The sequence below is a fragment of the Oryx dammah genome, unplaced genomic scaffold (assembly GCF_014754425.2).
Source record: "Oryx dammah isolate SB20612 unplaced genomic scaffold, SCBI_Odam_1.1 HiC_scaffold_11050, whole genome shotgun sequence".
Lineage (NCBI taxonomy): Eukaryota > Metazoa > Chordata > Mammalia > Artiodactyla > Bovidae > Oryx > Oryx dammah.
The window spans coordinates 12,093,343-12,108,472 of NW_024080444.1; the positions used below are offsets into that span (position 1 = coordinate 12,093,343).

Consider the following 15,130-nt stretch of genomic DNA (forward strand, 5'->3'; position numbering starts at 1 on the left):
GCATATGACCAGGAAGCCACTGCATTACGTAGTTTTTACTCATTAAACCTGATTATGAAAGGCAGGAAAAAATAGTTGAGACACTGTACCATTAGCAGAGTATGAAAACTGGGTCACAGGAATGTGGGTACAAATTCTGCCACATTGTCCCAGCGCCACTGAACCCAGAGAAGCATCATAAATGTGGCCTCTCCAGAAACTGACGATGGCTACGTAATGTACACTTGAAAAGTTAGGCGCCTGCTTCCTACACCTCAGGACTTCTCCCAGGCTTCTGGGAGCCCTTGATTCCAAAGAGTCCCTTGAGTTCAAGTGAGGATAAGTTTGGCTATAGGGCCAGTCCACAGGAGTCCAGTCTCTACAGCAAGCATTCAGCCGGCTTAGAGACCCAGAGAGACCCAGTTTGCTCTCATCTAGGAACAACCAAAACAAACAACAACCAGACTGTCCCTCCCCCCAAAAGGTGGGATAGTCCCACACATGTGTTTTGCCGTTACTTCCTGAGATATAGACCTCTGACTTGACCCGTGGGTTCTGGTCTGCTTTATTCTTCCATTTTCTACCTATGGTCAACTTTATTTTTCTTCCTCCCCACCCCCCCAATCGCCCTCTTAAAATGGTTCTTATCTGCTAAACTCATGGGTGATTCTACTATCAGCTTTTTTATACATTTCTGTGAAAGATCTTGATCTACCTTGTGGTCGTACTCCACTCTTTCCCCACCTTGGCACCTGGGTAAATACTCGGCCTCCAAGTCCTTGAAGGAATGACAAGCCTCCTCACCCCGACATACACAGTTTGGAGAGGCCCTGGAATCCTCTGCTTAAAGGACACACCTTTTCCCTCAGGTTCTATGTCAGATTTTTTGGGAACCCTACCTCTTCACAATAACCAGTTTTACAACTCCCAGAAACACCTTCTTGCTTCATTACACAATCTTAGAAGGCTTCTTCCCAGGTGTAAAAGAAATCTGACTGTCTACCCCACAGCAGGGTTTAGGTAGGGGCAACTTGAGAGCAGGAAAAGAGATGGGCCTCTGCCTGAGAAAGAAGGGAGCCAGTCATCCTGGATTTTCTAGACCTGTCAGAATCCTGGAATTACCACCATGATGAACCCTGCACCCAGAATGCTAAGTCTAAGCAACCAGGGCTCTCCACCTTTCTCAGCCCATTCCTCACCTCCACTTCAAAAATCTGTGTCACCCGCCTATTTTCACCATGCGCCTGCCTGCTAACGGTTTACCCTTCTCTCCCAACTCCTGTGAAGCCGCAACTCGGACCTCTCCTTCTCCACTCCCAGAAGCACTGCAGAAATATTTGCTTTTATCTTCATACGAGTTGAAGTGTATTTGAAGAATTTTATTATATTTCTTAAATTAAAATGAAAGTGGTACCCAGTATTGAAAGTTTGGTCAGGAATCTCTGTTTCTAAATACTTCAGATACTTCTCTTAATCCTCACTGGTAGAAAAAAGGCAAAGACAGACAAGCTTATTTATTATTTTACATTACTCATGTATAGAATATTAAACATGTTATATAGCCACAAAAAGGGGCCCAGATGCCCTTTCCCAGGAGATGAGAGTAGGGCCCCAGAAAACACATACAGATAACATTGTCTTCTAGTGTTTTCAAGGAATAATACTGTAACCAGGACCCATGTTTTACCATTTGCCTGCCTCCCTTTTTATTTCTGGGAAACAATAACAAACATTTATAAGATACTTTTATAAAGAAGTACTTCACATGTCTTAGCTCATTTGATAACAATATATTAGATTTAAGGCCTAACTGCTGCTGCTGCTAAGTTGCTTCAGTCGTGTCTGACTCTGTGCGACCCCATAGATGGCAGCCCACCAGGCTCCCCTGTCCCTGGGATTCTTCAGGCAAGAATACTGGAGTGGGTTGCCATTTCCTTCTTCAATGCATGAAAGTAAAAAGTGAAAGTGAAGTTGCTCAGTCATGTCCGACTCTTAGCGACCCCATGGACTGCAGCCTACCAGGCTCCCCGCCCATGGGATTTTCCTGGCAAGAGTACTGGAGTGGGGTGCCATCGCCTTCTCCTTAAGGCCTAGAGATGGGTGTAAATGCATTTAAGATGACCATCAAGAGACAAAAAAAAAAAAAAAAAGAAAGAAAGAAAACCATGGTTGAGTATGATCTTTCACAGTAATCCTAGAGGGCTTTGTTTACTTCTGGAATCTTGGAATGTTTTATGTTTGTGAGGATCTTGAGTCTCCTTTCTCAGTATTGCCCTCATGAACGCATGTTCCAGGGCATGAGGAGAGTCTGTAAAAGGGGAGAAAGACTATCTGAGCAAAAAGTCATAGCTGCAAACCTCACTTACTGCCATCTACCAACCCTCTTCCCTAGAACACAGATCCCTGAGCAGGATTCACAAAGCGGTGAGCAATGCTTCAGGAAACTGCAGGATCTTGATCTTGGATTCAATAAATCCAGCGTCCTATGGTTACTCACTTGCAGTTAAAAAAGCAGCCAAACCTTACCCAATCATTTCCACATAAAAACAATAAACGTAAACTTGTTTTCTTCTCACAAAATAAACAAGCTAGTTAGAGGTTACTGGCAAACGCTTCTATTCAATGCAAGTGGCAAATGCAGTTACAGAGGAGATCTGGACATTTTTCTCAAGGTCTGTGGGCTCTGCACAGGCAATGGGATCTCCACCTCTGTTATGTGGAACTCAGAAGCTCCCCTATGTAATGAAACCTCAGGAAATTCTCTGGGTGTAAGAAAGAAATCAAGGAAGAAGCAGCAGAAATGGGGCAAATCTTCTTTGTCTCCTAATTGACAATTAACTTTTACTAACAAAAAAGTAAAAACTCATCTTCAAAATCTTTAACAACCAAGTCTAGCATTTGTCCAAGCTGTTCAAGCTCAAGGTCTACTGGAACAGGAAGCACAGTCAGGCTAATTAATATCTTATCATAGAAATAATCTCCAGACAGGAATGGGGGAATTTGGACAATGATGTGAAAAGATGCATGAAAGGGGAGACCTAGGAAAAAAAAGTTCATTAAAAGACATAGGAGGTACTAAATACAACATTCAACAAGGCTCTACCATCCAAGGGTGATTCAGCTCCACGCCATGGCCCAACTTTAGGAAGCTGCATGGATCTTCCAATCTAATTCTGTCCAGTTTCAGGATTGTATGGAACTATTATTTGGTCTAGTTAGCCCAAAGAATTCTCTAAAGATGAGGCAGGCTCTGGTTTCTTGAGGTCAGAACTTCCTCAGGGTAGAAAGGTGCTGTTCATTCCAAGAGTTCCAGGGTCATGCTGAGTTCACACTAAAGTGGTCTCAGCACCACTGGTGACCACATGTGCTCTTCTGAGGCCCCCAAACTAGGAGGAAGGTATATTTCAGATGACTACGGCTTGGATGAGTTCCCCAGAGTCTCCACTCAAAAACTCATATACAGCTGACTGGGAAACTAGGGGATCAATGGTTCATCAAGGCTTGATCTCTCTCAATTCCACCTCTTCTTTGAAGGCCCAAGGCACATTGAGGCTTTCTTGCAGCGTTTACCACACTTAGGCTCATGTCAATGATTTCTGTGCACATACTGCCTCTGACAGACTAAAATGAAACAGACGCCAACTCTGCATGTCTTGCCAGTTAACATCAATACTTCTTCAATTTAAATTAATTGCTAAGTGAAGACATCTTCCCAGCAATGAACAACACTTTTCGTCTGAACTGCCAGTTCCCTTTGATTAACAGCAGTTGCCTAGAGAATAGTTTTGAGGATTCCAAGGCCATCACAAAGCTCCAGGGTAAAGAGGGTTGTAATCAGCTAGTGCTGCCTGCCATGGGACAGGACTGGAAGCAGTGGCTCAAATACAGTACAATTTGGGAATATAAATTAAGCAATATAATAGCACAGAGAAGGGAAATCATCTCTGATTGGCAGTCAGAGAAGTCTATACGATAAAAGTGAAAAATGAGATCCACCATCAAGGATGGGTAGAACAACAGTGGGTGAAACACAATGAGCAGAAGCGGTAGGACAGAGCATTATACATCCTGGGAAAGTAACTTTTAGACAAGCTCAACTAGAGTAACTTCAAACAGAAAATTCATGTGGAAGAGGAGTAAGGGAAAGGACTAAACACTGTAGGATGCCTCAGGTTCAAAGACATAATAAAGAAAAGCCAAGAGACAGACAAGAGATGCAGTAAGGAGGAGGCTACTAGGCTTTATTTAGCTATTGTACAAGAGTGAAGTCTGTAAGGATGCTTTGAACTATAATTTGGGTGTATCCAAGTTTTCTAGGAAGCAGTCTTACTTAATGGTTAATAACCACAGTTTTGGAGTCAGTTCTGGGTGCAAATCCCAGTTCTGAGTGTGACCTCAGTCATGTGACTTAAGCCTTGTACATTTCAGTCTCCTTTTCTGTAAAATAAGTATAGGGTCAATTGGGAAATAATGTGCATTAAAGTCATAATAAACCCTCCATAAGTATTACCAATTAGACTCGGCTACCCACAAGAAAAATAAATTGTCAAAGGAGAAACTGTATCTCCCTCATTGCTTCATAATTTGGGAAATCTCATATGAAATTTGTAAAGTGGTTAAGTGGCTCAGAAAATAATTAAGTATATGAAATAGGCACAGAATCAGTTTATTTTCCAGTAATGCTTGGAAGCTTGGAGATTAGGCTTTCTGTGGTTAGGCATTTTTGATGATGGTCCATTTATTTTGTTGTTGAATTAATTCTTTACTGAATTATAAGTAACTAGATAATTATTAAGCAATACAACAGTGGTAGAAGAATAATTTAATTTTATAATCTCATTCAAGATTCTCATCTAAGGGTTTCCTCCTTAGTCAAGTAAGTGCAGTTTTAACCCCCTGAGAAAAGCAAGTCCAAATTGTTATCTCAATGCAGCTGTAAAAATGAACACACAGTGCAGACCCTCACTGAGGTCACACCTGAACAGAAGTTCCACTCCCCAAAGCCACCACTTTGCTTCAATAGGTCGACCTAGCAGAGTCACACGACGCTGGTATCAGGACCTTTCCTGGACACAGGAAAATCTGCTGTGACAACTGTCCTGCCTGTGGACCCAGTTATGGACTCTGTGACCAAGAAGGGCCCTGGGGACAAAGACCTCAGCCTAAGCATGGAGGGGCTGGTGGGAGGGTTTTGCTTCCTCAGTGCTGGTTCTAGGTCTTGTGGTGTAGAATAAGGCATAACTTCCTCTCTGTCCTGACGGAGTAGGGACCATGGCCCAGAGCTCACCCAGCTGGGGCTGGGCCTGGGAGGGAAATCACCCAGGACACACAGCATGAAGGGTCTATGAGCTGGGACGAAGTCTGCCCATCCCGGAAAGCGCAGGAGTATTTGCTGGAAAGGAAATATTCTACCTCTGGTAATGGAACAGGCAGTCAGCAGATATTTTTCAAACACAGGGTAGTAACATTGCTGGCAATGAGTGAGTCACTGAAACACTTCCTTTCCATTAACAGAGGTGTTACTGTGGAGCTTACTAATTACAACAGAGCCCTCTTTGTCGCCGATTTGGGTCTGTTTCCTCAGCAAGTATAATGAATTAGCTCCTTCGAAATCTATCTGCTGGGCTAAACTATAGCTCCAAAGTGAATTATTGGCTTAGTAGTAACTGTCTCCAATATTGTCTTCTATTAGATGTATGTTGAACATTCAAAATAGGAAAGGCTTGCTACTTTAACACACGCTGCTTCAGAGGAGTCTAAGTGGGCCACTCGGTGTTATCTAAGATGAGTTCATTTTCTTCAAGAGTACTCCAGTCCCCACAGTATCTGTGACCCCAGATCTCCAGAGACATTAACACGGGGGAGACCTGCAGCTCCTCAGGTGGACAGAGCTGCCTGGCATCAGGCCAGCATGTCACTGACTCCCTACAGGACAGCTACTTCCAGTCTCAGCTCTATTAAAGGTAATCACAGCTCCTCCCAAGTAATTAACGTGGAAAGTTCTCTCTTTATAAGCAAGTGCTCATCTGAGTGTGTATATGCTCTCCGATTGCTAATTCCTAATCCCATTTATTTGTACCTTGTCTGTGCAACCCAGGGTTTTCTTCCATCTGAGCAACTATATGAGTGCCACCAAATCCAGACTTGGCATGTGATAGCTTTCTACATCTTGTGTGATCATTTTAAGCTTCCTTTATTTCTTATGCCCACTGCTCAAATTTTTGACAGATGGTAAGTTTGATCAACTAAAAAAATCACAATCTTTTCAGTGATTCTACAACTCTGGTGGATTCTGATTTGGTTCCAAAACTGAAACCAAACCAGGCATAGGTATTCAAAGCCCAAAACGGTTTCCCTAATTCTTCCATATATGAAAGTGGGATCTAGTCAGCTAAAGGATTGCTTCCCCAATATACTTAAGCAAATACGTGCAAGACACACATTCCTGTATAGAAACAATATAAGTGTTTAGACCTCATATTACTGTTGTAATGAATAATTTAAAGCTGACATAGAACATTACCTTGGTAACAGTTCCACACACAATTTACATTATTATATCCCAAGTCACAGATGTGGAACAACTGATTCAACATCAAGGTCATTTTATCCTCTAGTAATGACTGTGTGTACGTGTGTTAAATCGCTTTGGTTGTGTCCAACTCTTTGTGACGCTATGGACCATAGCCCGCCAGGCTCCTCTGTCCATGGGATTCTCCTGGCAAGAATACTGGAGTGGGTTGCCATGTCCTCCTCCAGGGGATCTTCCCCACCCAGGGACTGAACCTGAACCTGCATCTCCTTCAACCCCTGCGTTGCAGGCGCATTCTTCACCACTGAGCCATCAGGGAAGCCGGCAATGACCTTAACTCTTCCTAAGTTCCCCAAGAAGAGTTCCTCTGACTCTGAGCAATGAACTGAGGAATGGCTACACAAGCATAGAGCTAAAGGATCTTAAATCTAGAAGGAACTTCAGTGATCTGACCTGGGGTCAACAAGTGTGCAGCACACGTCCCACCGTTTCCTGATCCTAAGCCCTTGGCAGACATCGGTAGTCAAGTTCAGAACTTTTGTTTCCAATGCTTTCTCAACAAAATATCACTTCAGACAGTCAGCTACCTATACATGGGAGTTGGCACATCAGTGAAATCTTTGTTCTCTTCCAGCTAATCCAATCCTCTCTTCCTTCTGATAAGAAGGGTAATAGGAATGTTTCTGCCCTCTAGGGGTCTATAACCTAGTTGTGAGGCAGAAAAGTGAACATACTTGTTAAGTATGTATAATACTGTTAATCTGTCTTAGTGATGCAAATCACAGGAGGCTGAAGCAGGCAGAGAAGAATGTATGATGGAATTCAAGCTTAGGTTTGGGCTAATTGACTCATTCAATAAACAAAGATAACCTCTTACTATCTCCCTGGGTCATAAATGACTCAACAATTCAACAAATGTATTGAGCACACCAGGCATTGTGACAGGTGGTGTGGATATAGTGAGGGGCAGCCAGAATTCCTTCCCTCAAGGGCTCTTCAAGGGTCAGTGGAGAGGGCAAATATGAGCAAATACTCTACTTGGACTTCCCTGTAGCTCAGACGGTAAAGCGTCTGCCTACAATGCGGGAGACCTGGGTTCGGTCCCTGGGTTGGGAAGATCCCCTGGCGAAGGAAATGACAATCCACTTCAGTACTCTTACCTGGAAAATCCCATGGACAGGGGAGCCTGGTAGGCTATAGTCCATGGGGTCGCAAAGAGTCAGATACGACTGAGTGACTTCACTTTCACTTTCTTTCCAACTACAGGGCAACAAAGAGCAAGTTGATATCGGTTCTGTGCAGTGGGAAGGCATGATAGTTCTTCTCCAAGCTGCTGCCCCAGCCAGGACTCCCTCTCCTGCTAGAGCTCACCACCTCCTTGTTCCAAGGACCGAATCTAGTCACGGAGTGTCAGGTCAACCTGCCGAACACCTCGCAGAGCCATCTTTTCCTTTCTACTCCCACTGCTGCTGGCCTGCTGAGGCCCCCAGCTCCCTCTCTACCTGGACCGCAACAGTAATCCCCTGGGCGTTCTGCCCACCTGCAACATTACCCTCCTTGGATCCATTCGCCACATCCATCTGCCTCAAGGGTCTTTTCTGAGCACAGTCCTGACCATGTCACTGCTCAGCTTCATCCCCAGAAGCATGTCTGAACTTATCAGTGTGGCATTCCAATCCCTCTAAGATCCAGCCCCCTGACCTCTGTGGCAGCTTTGTTGTTTTCCCTCATGTACCTCAGTCACACCCTTTGCACCAGTCACACCAAGCCCCTTAGTTCGAAGGTAAGAAGGGCTGACTTTGAAGGTGGAAAGAATAGTAGGGGAGCCTCATGGACCAAGGTGTAAGGGTGATGCGGAGCCTAGAGTGGAGGCCAACCTGGCTAATGAGTCCAGCAAACCCCACAGGAACAGTGTTCCTCCAGGGTATACACTGCAGTTCCGAGAGTCCCTGGAGGCACGCTTCTGCCCCTTCTCAGTCTCATGGGAGAAAGGGGCAACTGCAGCCTAAATCGAACACGACAGAGTCTTCATTCCCTATTTCGACGTGGCACACAGCCAGACCACCGTGATCCCCAAGAGGTTCTGTGAGGACCAGGGAGATGGGGACAAAGACGGAGGACAGCATCCAAAGGAGGGGAAGGGAAAGTAGAGTAAAGCTGGGAATTGCCAGTTGTTATCTGAGTGATCCTGAGCGAGTCCGGCACTGTTCCATGTCTGTTTCCTCATCCACAGAATGGCAAAACAGTAACGCCTACCTTACAGTTGCAATATTTTCTCATTGATTTTTATTAAGCATTTCCTAAGATTTCACTAACCATGACAGAAATGAGATTAGAAAAGTGGCTAATTGCACTAGCCTCCTAAGCTGGTCTCTCTGCTTCCACCCTTGTGTCTGCTCTCTATGGTCTAAGAGCAGCCAGGAGAGCAGATTAAGACGATCAGACCATGTGACTACTCTGCTCAAAACCTTTTAATGGTTTCCCAACGCCAGTAAAAATCAAAGTCCTTATAAGAGCACACACCATCCCATCGCCTCTCCCCTTCCCACTCCACTCCCACGCTCTTCCTCATGCTGGGATCTCCCCAGATATCTGTGCACATGTTCCCTCACTTCTTTCCAGTCTCAACTCAACTGTCACCTTCTCAGCAGGGCCTGGAGGCTCAGTGGTAAAGAATTCACCTGCCAATGCAGGAGATGCAGATCCATCCCTGGGTTGAGAGGGTCCCCTGGAGAAGGAAATGGTAACTCTAGTATTCTTGCCTGGAAAATCCCAGGGAGAGAGGAGCCTGGCAGGTTACAGTCCATGGGAGTACAAAAGGAGTTGGACACAACTTAGCAAGTTAACAGCAGCAGCAGGGCCTTCCCATTCACCCTATTCCAACTATAACCGCCCAGTTCCCCTCCCTGCTTTATGTTGCTCTAGAACACTCTCACCACCCAACGTTCTCTATACTGTAGTTCACCTCTTTATCCGGTTTCCTGTCTACTTGTCTTCACTTCAACATATGCTCCATGAGGACAGGGGTCTTATTTTGTTCACTGTTACGTGCCCTGGCTCTAGAAAAGTCCCTGGCACACAGTAGATGCCTGATATAGATTTGTTGAATGAGCAAATGATTTCAGTGCCAGTTACAGTACCGGTATATTCCAAGGCTGAGCTGATCAGAGGCCCAGCAGCACAGGCTGAAGCACATGAGTTTCATGATAACAAAATATATTCTGAACACTGAGCTGAAGCTGTTCCCCCGCCCCCATCTCAGACTCAGGGGCTTCAGAGACATGCAGAAACACAGCAAGAGAGCTTATGCCACAGCTCAAATTAGCACTGCCAGATATATGCTACAAGAGCCCCAGCGGAGGAGACATGAGGCTGGCTTGGGCAAGGATATTACTAAGAACATGAAGAAACTGTTCTCAGTTTTAGACAATGGAATCTGAATTTATAAATGATTGCTTCCTTTAGTGTGCTGAAGAAAATTATTCAGGAAGAATAAGCTCGTCGGCTCTGTCCTGTAAATAGCAATAGCTATATCCTTTCCTGAAAATCCATAAGCTGGAAATCAGATTTTTCAAACAACTGAAATAAAGCACAACCTGTCTGGATAGAATGATCAGGCTTTATGTCGTGAGTGGGGTGAGGGTTCCATGAGTGCTTTGCCAACATTACACATGCTATGATGATTACCGGCTGACTTGAATTACAATGCACAGAATTCTCACACAGATTCTGCTTGAACAGAATTCCCACTGAAAGCACAAAAATTCTTCCCTCAGAATTTCTGCCTGTTAAATGAAATGAAAATCATGCTATATGGGGCACAAAACAAAATGATTAATCCTTTCCATATCCTTTCGAAACAATGAATAGTGAGTGTTCTGGAGGCTGGTGTTCACCTCGACAGAACATGTCATCAAAATACTTGCATCACCCTAAACTCAGAATTCTAGGCTGGACACCAAGCAGGACAGAGAAAGATCATGAGAGACCTTATTTCATAAAAAAATAATAATTTCCTCAGAATCAAGGTATTCAAATCACCTTAAAATGACATTTACTGAGTGCCTGTTATATGCTAGTCATACAAGTAGGTATTTTCACATTATCTTAATCAACTCTAATAGCATAGGAGGGAATGATCTATATCCCTATTTTCCAGATGAGGAAATTGAGGATTCCAGAGAACGAGAGAGAGATTTTGTTTAAATCACAGAGCATGACTGGATCAGAATTCAAATCTAAGACACTTGACTCCAGTCTCTGTTCTCGTCCTACTACACTACGGAAGCAAGGGAAAGGCCTGCAAGAATCGTAATGAATACAGTAAAAATTGTTCCTAATCCCTGGTGGTTCAGACCGTAAAGAATCTTTCTGCAATACAGAAGACCCAAGTTCGATTCCTTGGTTGGGAAGATCCTGGAGAAGGGAATGGCAATCCATTGCAGTACCTGCCTGGAGAATTCCAGGGACAGAGGAATCCATGGGGTCTCAGAGTCAGATATGACTGAGTGAGTGACACACACACACACACACATACAATCAGATTTTACTAAAGGCCTCTCATCTGAAAATCTAAGATGTTATCTCCAGGACCTTGTAGGGTTTAACAGATAGTGAAAGACAGTCACTTTAACAAAGAAAGTCACTTAACTATTCAGTCTCTTTATTTTATGAGTAACAATATAAGGAAATAGTTAGCTTTTAGTATCTCTTTGTCCACAAAAGAAATTAACATTTACACCTAATAAAGATGACCTTTAATTTCATCTCCCCTCACATACTGCCTTGAAAAATCAGAGGCTTTCATCCGGCTGCTAAAAAGTTTTGCCCTTCACTTCAAAAATCAAAATACTTTAAAGTGTCAGGGCTGATGAATTATATATAGCAGGGACAAAATACTTCAGTTTTAATCAGAAGATGATATTCTGTCAGGGTAATAAATTAAACGTTCTTCTTTTTTAAGGTCCACAAGTTGAAAGGTTCAGAAAGGAGGCTACATGAGAGTGTTTGCGATCTCTGTTATCAATGAAGACTGTTACAAAAATAAACTTACTATCATGGTCAAAAGGGCTTATGGATGGACTTAGCATCTCTGTTATAAGTTGGTTGCAATTTCACTTCTGGATTTAACCCAGAATGAGTTAGCACAGATGACAGAGACAGAGGTGTGACTTTTGTACTCAAGCTCAGTGCTCCAAAGACTGAAGAAAAGAAAAGGATCCTGGGAAGGGCCTTGTGATGGGTATACTGAGGGTGGTATAGGCCTGACACTTCTCAGACCGAGTTGAAATGCTCAGGACTGCCTGATATTACTCTTTGAGGAGCAAATGTGCTGAAAGACTTCAGTTGAGTACTTACAGATTTAATATTGTGTTTTCCTTTCTGGAGCAAAGTATCTGAATCATGCTCCCAGGGCTTACCCACATTAAAACTGGAAAAAATCGCCCATCTGACACCAAAGGCCCCATCTGCAAAACAGACATGTTATCTCCCTTGACCTGGAAGATGTATATATGTGACAGGTTATGAAGGCCAGGGAACAATTTTCAAAATCTTTGCCAAACCAGCCTTCAGTGAATCAGTAAACTCAACACCAGCATGCCACACGTGGTCAACAGGTGAGTATCTCTGGAAAACCCCACAGCTGAAAAGGCAGGATCATTTCACTTCCACAAGGAATCAGGAGGGAAATGCCAGCCTACCCAAAACCATCCTGAAGAAGGGATTTCACAATTAATTCTGGACTCTTGTCACTAGGAAAACAAAACCATCTCATCTATTTGGCTGCAGGAAAATCACATCACTCTTTTTTGAGGAATGTTATTTAAAATGTGATGGGCCAGGATAGCCCTTTCCTTAGAGCCACGTGACTCTTCTTGGGGGAAACAGAGCTAAGTAGTCAAGACTTTGCTTCTCTCTTTTCCTCCCACAGATAGCCTCTGCTAAAGTAATTCCACGATGTTATTTATTTACTAGAAACCTGACTTTGCGCAAGGATCTAGAGGAGCAAATCCGACCCTGAGGATCGCGTTAACTTCCACAGACGTTTTTGGGGCGGGGCACCAAGAGAGAAAGCAGGTGACACCAAATATTCTGAGATCGAGAAGCAGCAGCTGGAGAGAAATGTGCTTGGGGTTGGGAGAGGCACAGGCTACCCCTCCTCCCAGCTCCAGTTTCCAAATGGAAGGTGAGGACTTCAAAGGAGCCTCACCTGCTGGGTGTCCCCACCTGGGCCAGGTCTTGGAGGAAAGGAGACAGTCTTGGCTCCAACACCAAAGAGGAACATCCCAAGGCCCAAGTTGTAAAACAGACAACCTGGCAGAAATTCAGAGTCTAAACTGGAATAACTCATACCTCTGAGCAATGGCTCAGACATTCACCTGATCCAGTGATGTGTCAGGAATAAATCACTTAAATACACCTTGTTTAAAAACAAGCAAATATGACTTAAATATTACTTTCAATAGAAAAGAAATGTGGCGAGCAGGGGAGCTCAAGGAGGCGACCTCGGTAGGTTTGCAGGGTGGAAAGGGAGAAATCTGATAGGTCTCGCTTCCCCTAGACTTCCTGCGGGCCATCACTGCACATCCCTAAATTCAAGCACAAATCTGGCGGGTTTTCCCTGCCTGGGTGCGGGCAGCGGCTCGCCGCCGCGTGGGCAGGCACCTTTCCAGGCACTGACTAGGAAGAGTGACCGACTGTAACATCCACACTCTCCCTCCCGCCGGGGACCGGACCATTCCTGAGGTTAAGCTGCCTCTTCCAGTTCAACCGCAAACCATCATCCACACTCGCTCTGTCCGGACAACGCATGGTTCAGGGGGCAAAAGAGGAGGGGAGCAGATAGGATTTAAACAATTAAACCACATTTGCTTCCAAACGGTAAGAACCGAGACCTACTTGTTTCCCTTGCCCCCTTCCAAACCCCTATGATCATTTTGGGTAAAGCAGGAACTCGAAGCTCACGGAGCACGCAAATGGGTGTCCCAGAGGAGCTTTGTTCTTCGCACGGAGAAATCAGCACCCTCGAGGGTAAGCCCCCGCGCGGTGTCGGAAGCCGAGGGGGAGCCGCCGAACCGAGCACCTGGTGCGCCAGCGCCATGCCGATCCTCACACGCGCCCGCCCCGCACGCGGCCTGGGTGCTGGGAGCGCGTGAGGCTGCGCGCGTCGCCCACCCGCCACGCATCTCACCTAGCACCACCGCGACCACGGTGGAAAGCAGCAGCCAATTATTCCTCAGGAAGCGCTTCCAGTCGCATCCCTTCCTCGCCGGCTTCCCCATAGCTGGCGCCCGGGCTCGGAACCACAATAGAGGCGGCCGCTATTGTGCGTGGGGCTCGCCCGTGCGCGCGGGGGCCGGGGAAACCCTGGGACGGCCGGGAGCTCCGCGGCGCAGTGGCGGAGGCTTGCGGGCGCGACGCGGAGAGGGTGTGCGCTAGCTGCTGCAGCCGCTGCTGTCACCACCGCCGCAGCCGCCACCTGAGCTCGTGCGCCGCGCCTGCCGCCCGTGCTGTGCGTGGCGGGCGCGCCCGACTCCTCCTGCCGCCGCCGCGCTTGCGGCACCCGGGCCAACCAGCAAGGAAAGAGGGAGGAGCGGCCGGCCCAGGGAGGCGGGTGCGTGCGTGGTGCGCCCGGGGTACCGGTGGAGCAAGCTTGGGAGGGCGTTCGCGCTGTAGCTGGAGCCGGCTCGGCCCTCAGAAGAGCAGTGTGCTCCGCCCCAGTTTCAGGCTGGAGCCTTTCGCTATTTTTTTTTTTTAAATTGGTCAGGCTAGGTTTTCGGATTTACAGTTTCCTCTGCTCCCTAATCCTTGCGGGGCGGAGGGGCGGAGTCACTGGCCCCTTTGGCTTGAACTTCAGCCTGCACACCCCCACGCCTCCTCTTTCTCCACACCAGCTATTGTCAGTGCAGCACCCGAGTGGGGAGAGCTGGGGGAACTGAGTTCTGTGTTGGGTTCCCTTTGCTTCTTGGTCTTGCCAACAGCCTAGAAAGCCTGAAGCCTCTAGGAGTGAAAGAGTGCTAGGAGCAGAACGGGACTTTGTGAACTTTCACACGAGGTTTCTAACTCGCCGCCCCCAGAGGTATTATTAACTCTCCTGTTTGGGTCCAGGGAGGTGAAGCTCCTGCAGGACTGCCTGTGGACCCAGGGCTTGGAATGGACCCTCTTAGAACTTCACTTCCGCTGCTTGCGGCTGGCTCCGTGGCCGCCCGAGGCCCCAGAGCTATGAGACTTGGCAAAGTAATTAAGACTGAGAACCCAACCAAGCGGAGCTGAGTAAAAGGTGGGCGGGCCCATCCCTCAGGGCAAACGTTTTGGAAAGGCAAAAGCAGGAGAGTTGGAGAATCTAGGTAAGTGCCGCGGAGTGAATTTTCTAATTCTCTTCCGTTCTTTTACTCAGTTTTTTTTATTTTTCACCCTAGCTCATACAAAACGTTTTTCTTCCCTCAACCACACCACCACCTCGCAGCTCTAGTCTTGCCTTCTCGTCAGCTTTCCTTAGTTTACCGCAGCCCCGCACCTTTTTGCTGTTGTAGAGTCTCCTCCAGTTGGGGAATCTCCGCAACTAACTCCTCACAATTAGAGCGCCATTCCTTTGGGTAAACTGACAGAAGTGTCCTG

At 46.1% G+C, this 15,130-nt stretch overlaps 1 protein-coding gene across 1 annotated transcript in view; it reads right to left on the bottom strand.

Moving 5' to 3' along the window:
- Positions 1-14,053, bottom strand: part of LOC120860239 (excitatory amino acid transporter 3) — a 75,308-nt gene extending 61,255 nt beyond the window's left edge. The window contains exon 1 of the mRNA XM_040236029.1: positions 13,704-14,053. Coding sequence (XP_040091963.1) covers positions 13,704-13,794 — 91 coding nt within the window. The 5' untranslated portion in view covers positions 13,795-14,053. The remainder of the gene's footprint in view (positions 1-13,703) is intronic.
- Positions 14,054-15,130: the final 1,077 nt, after the last annotated feature.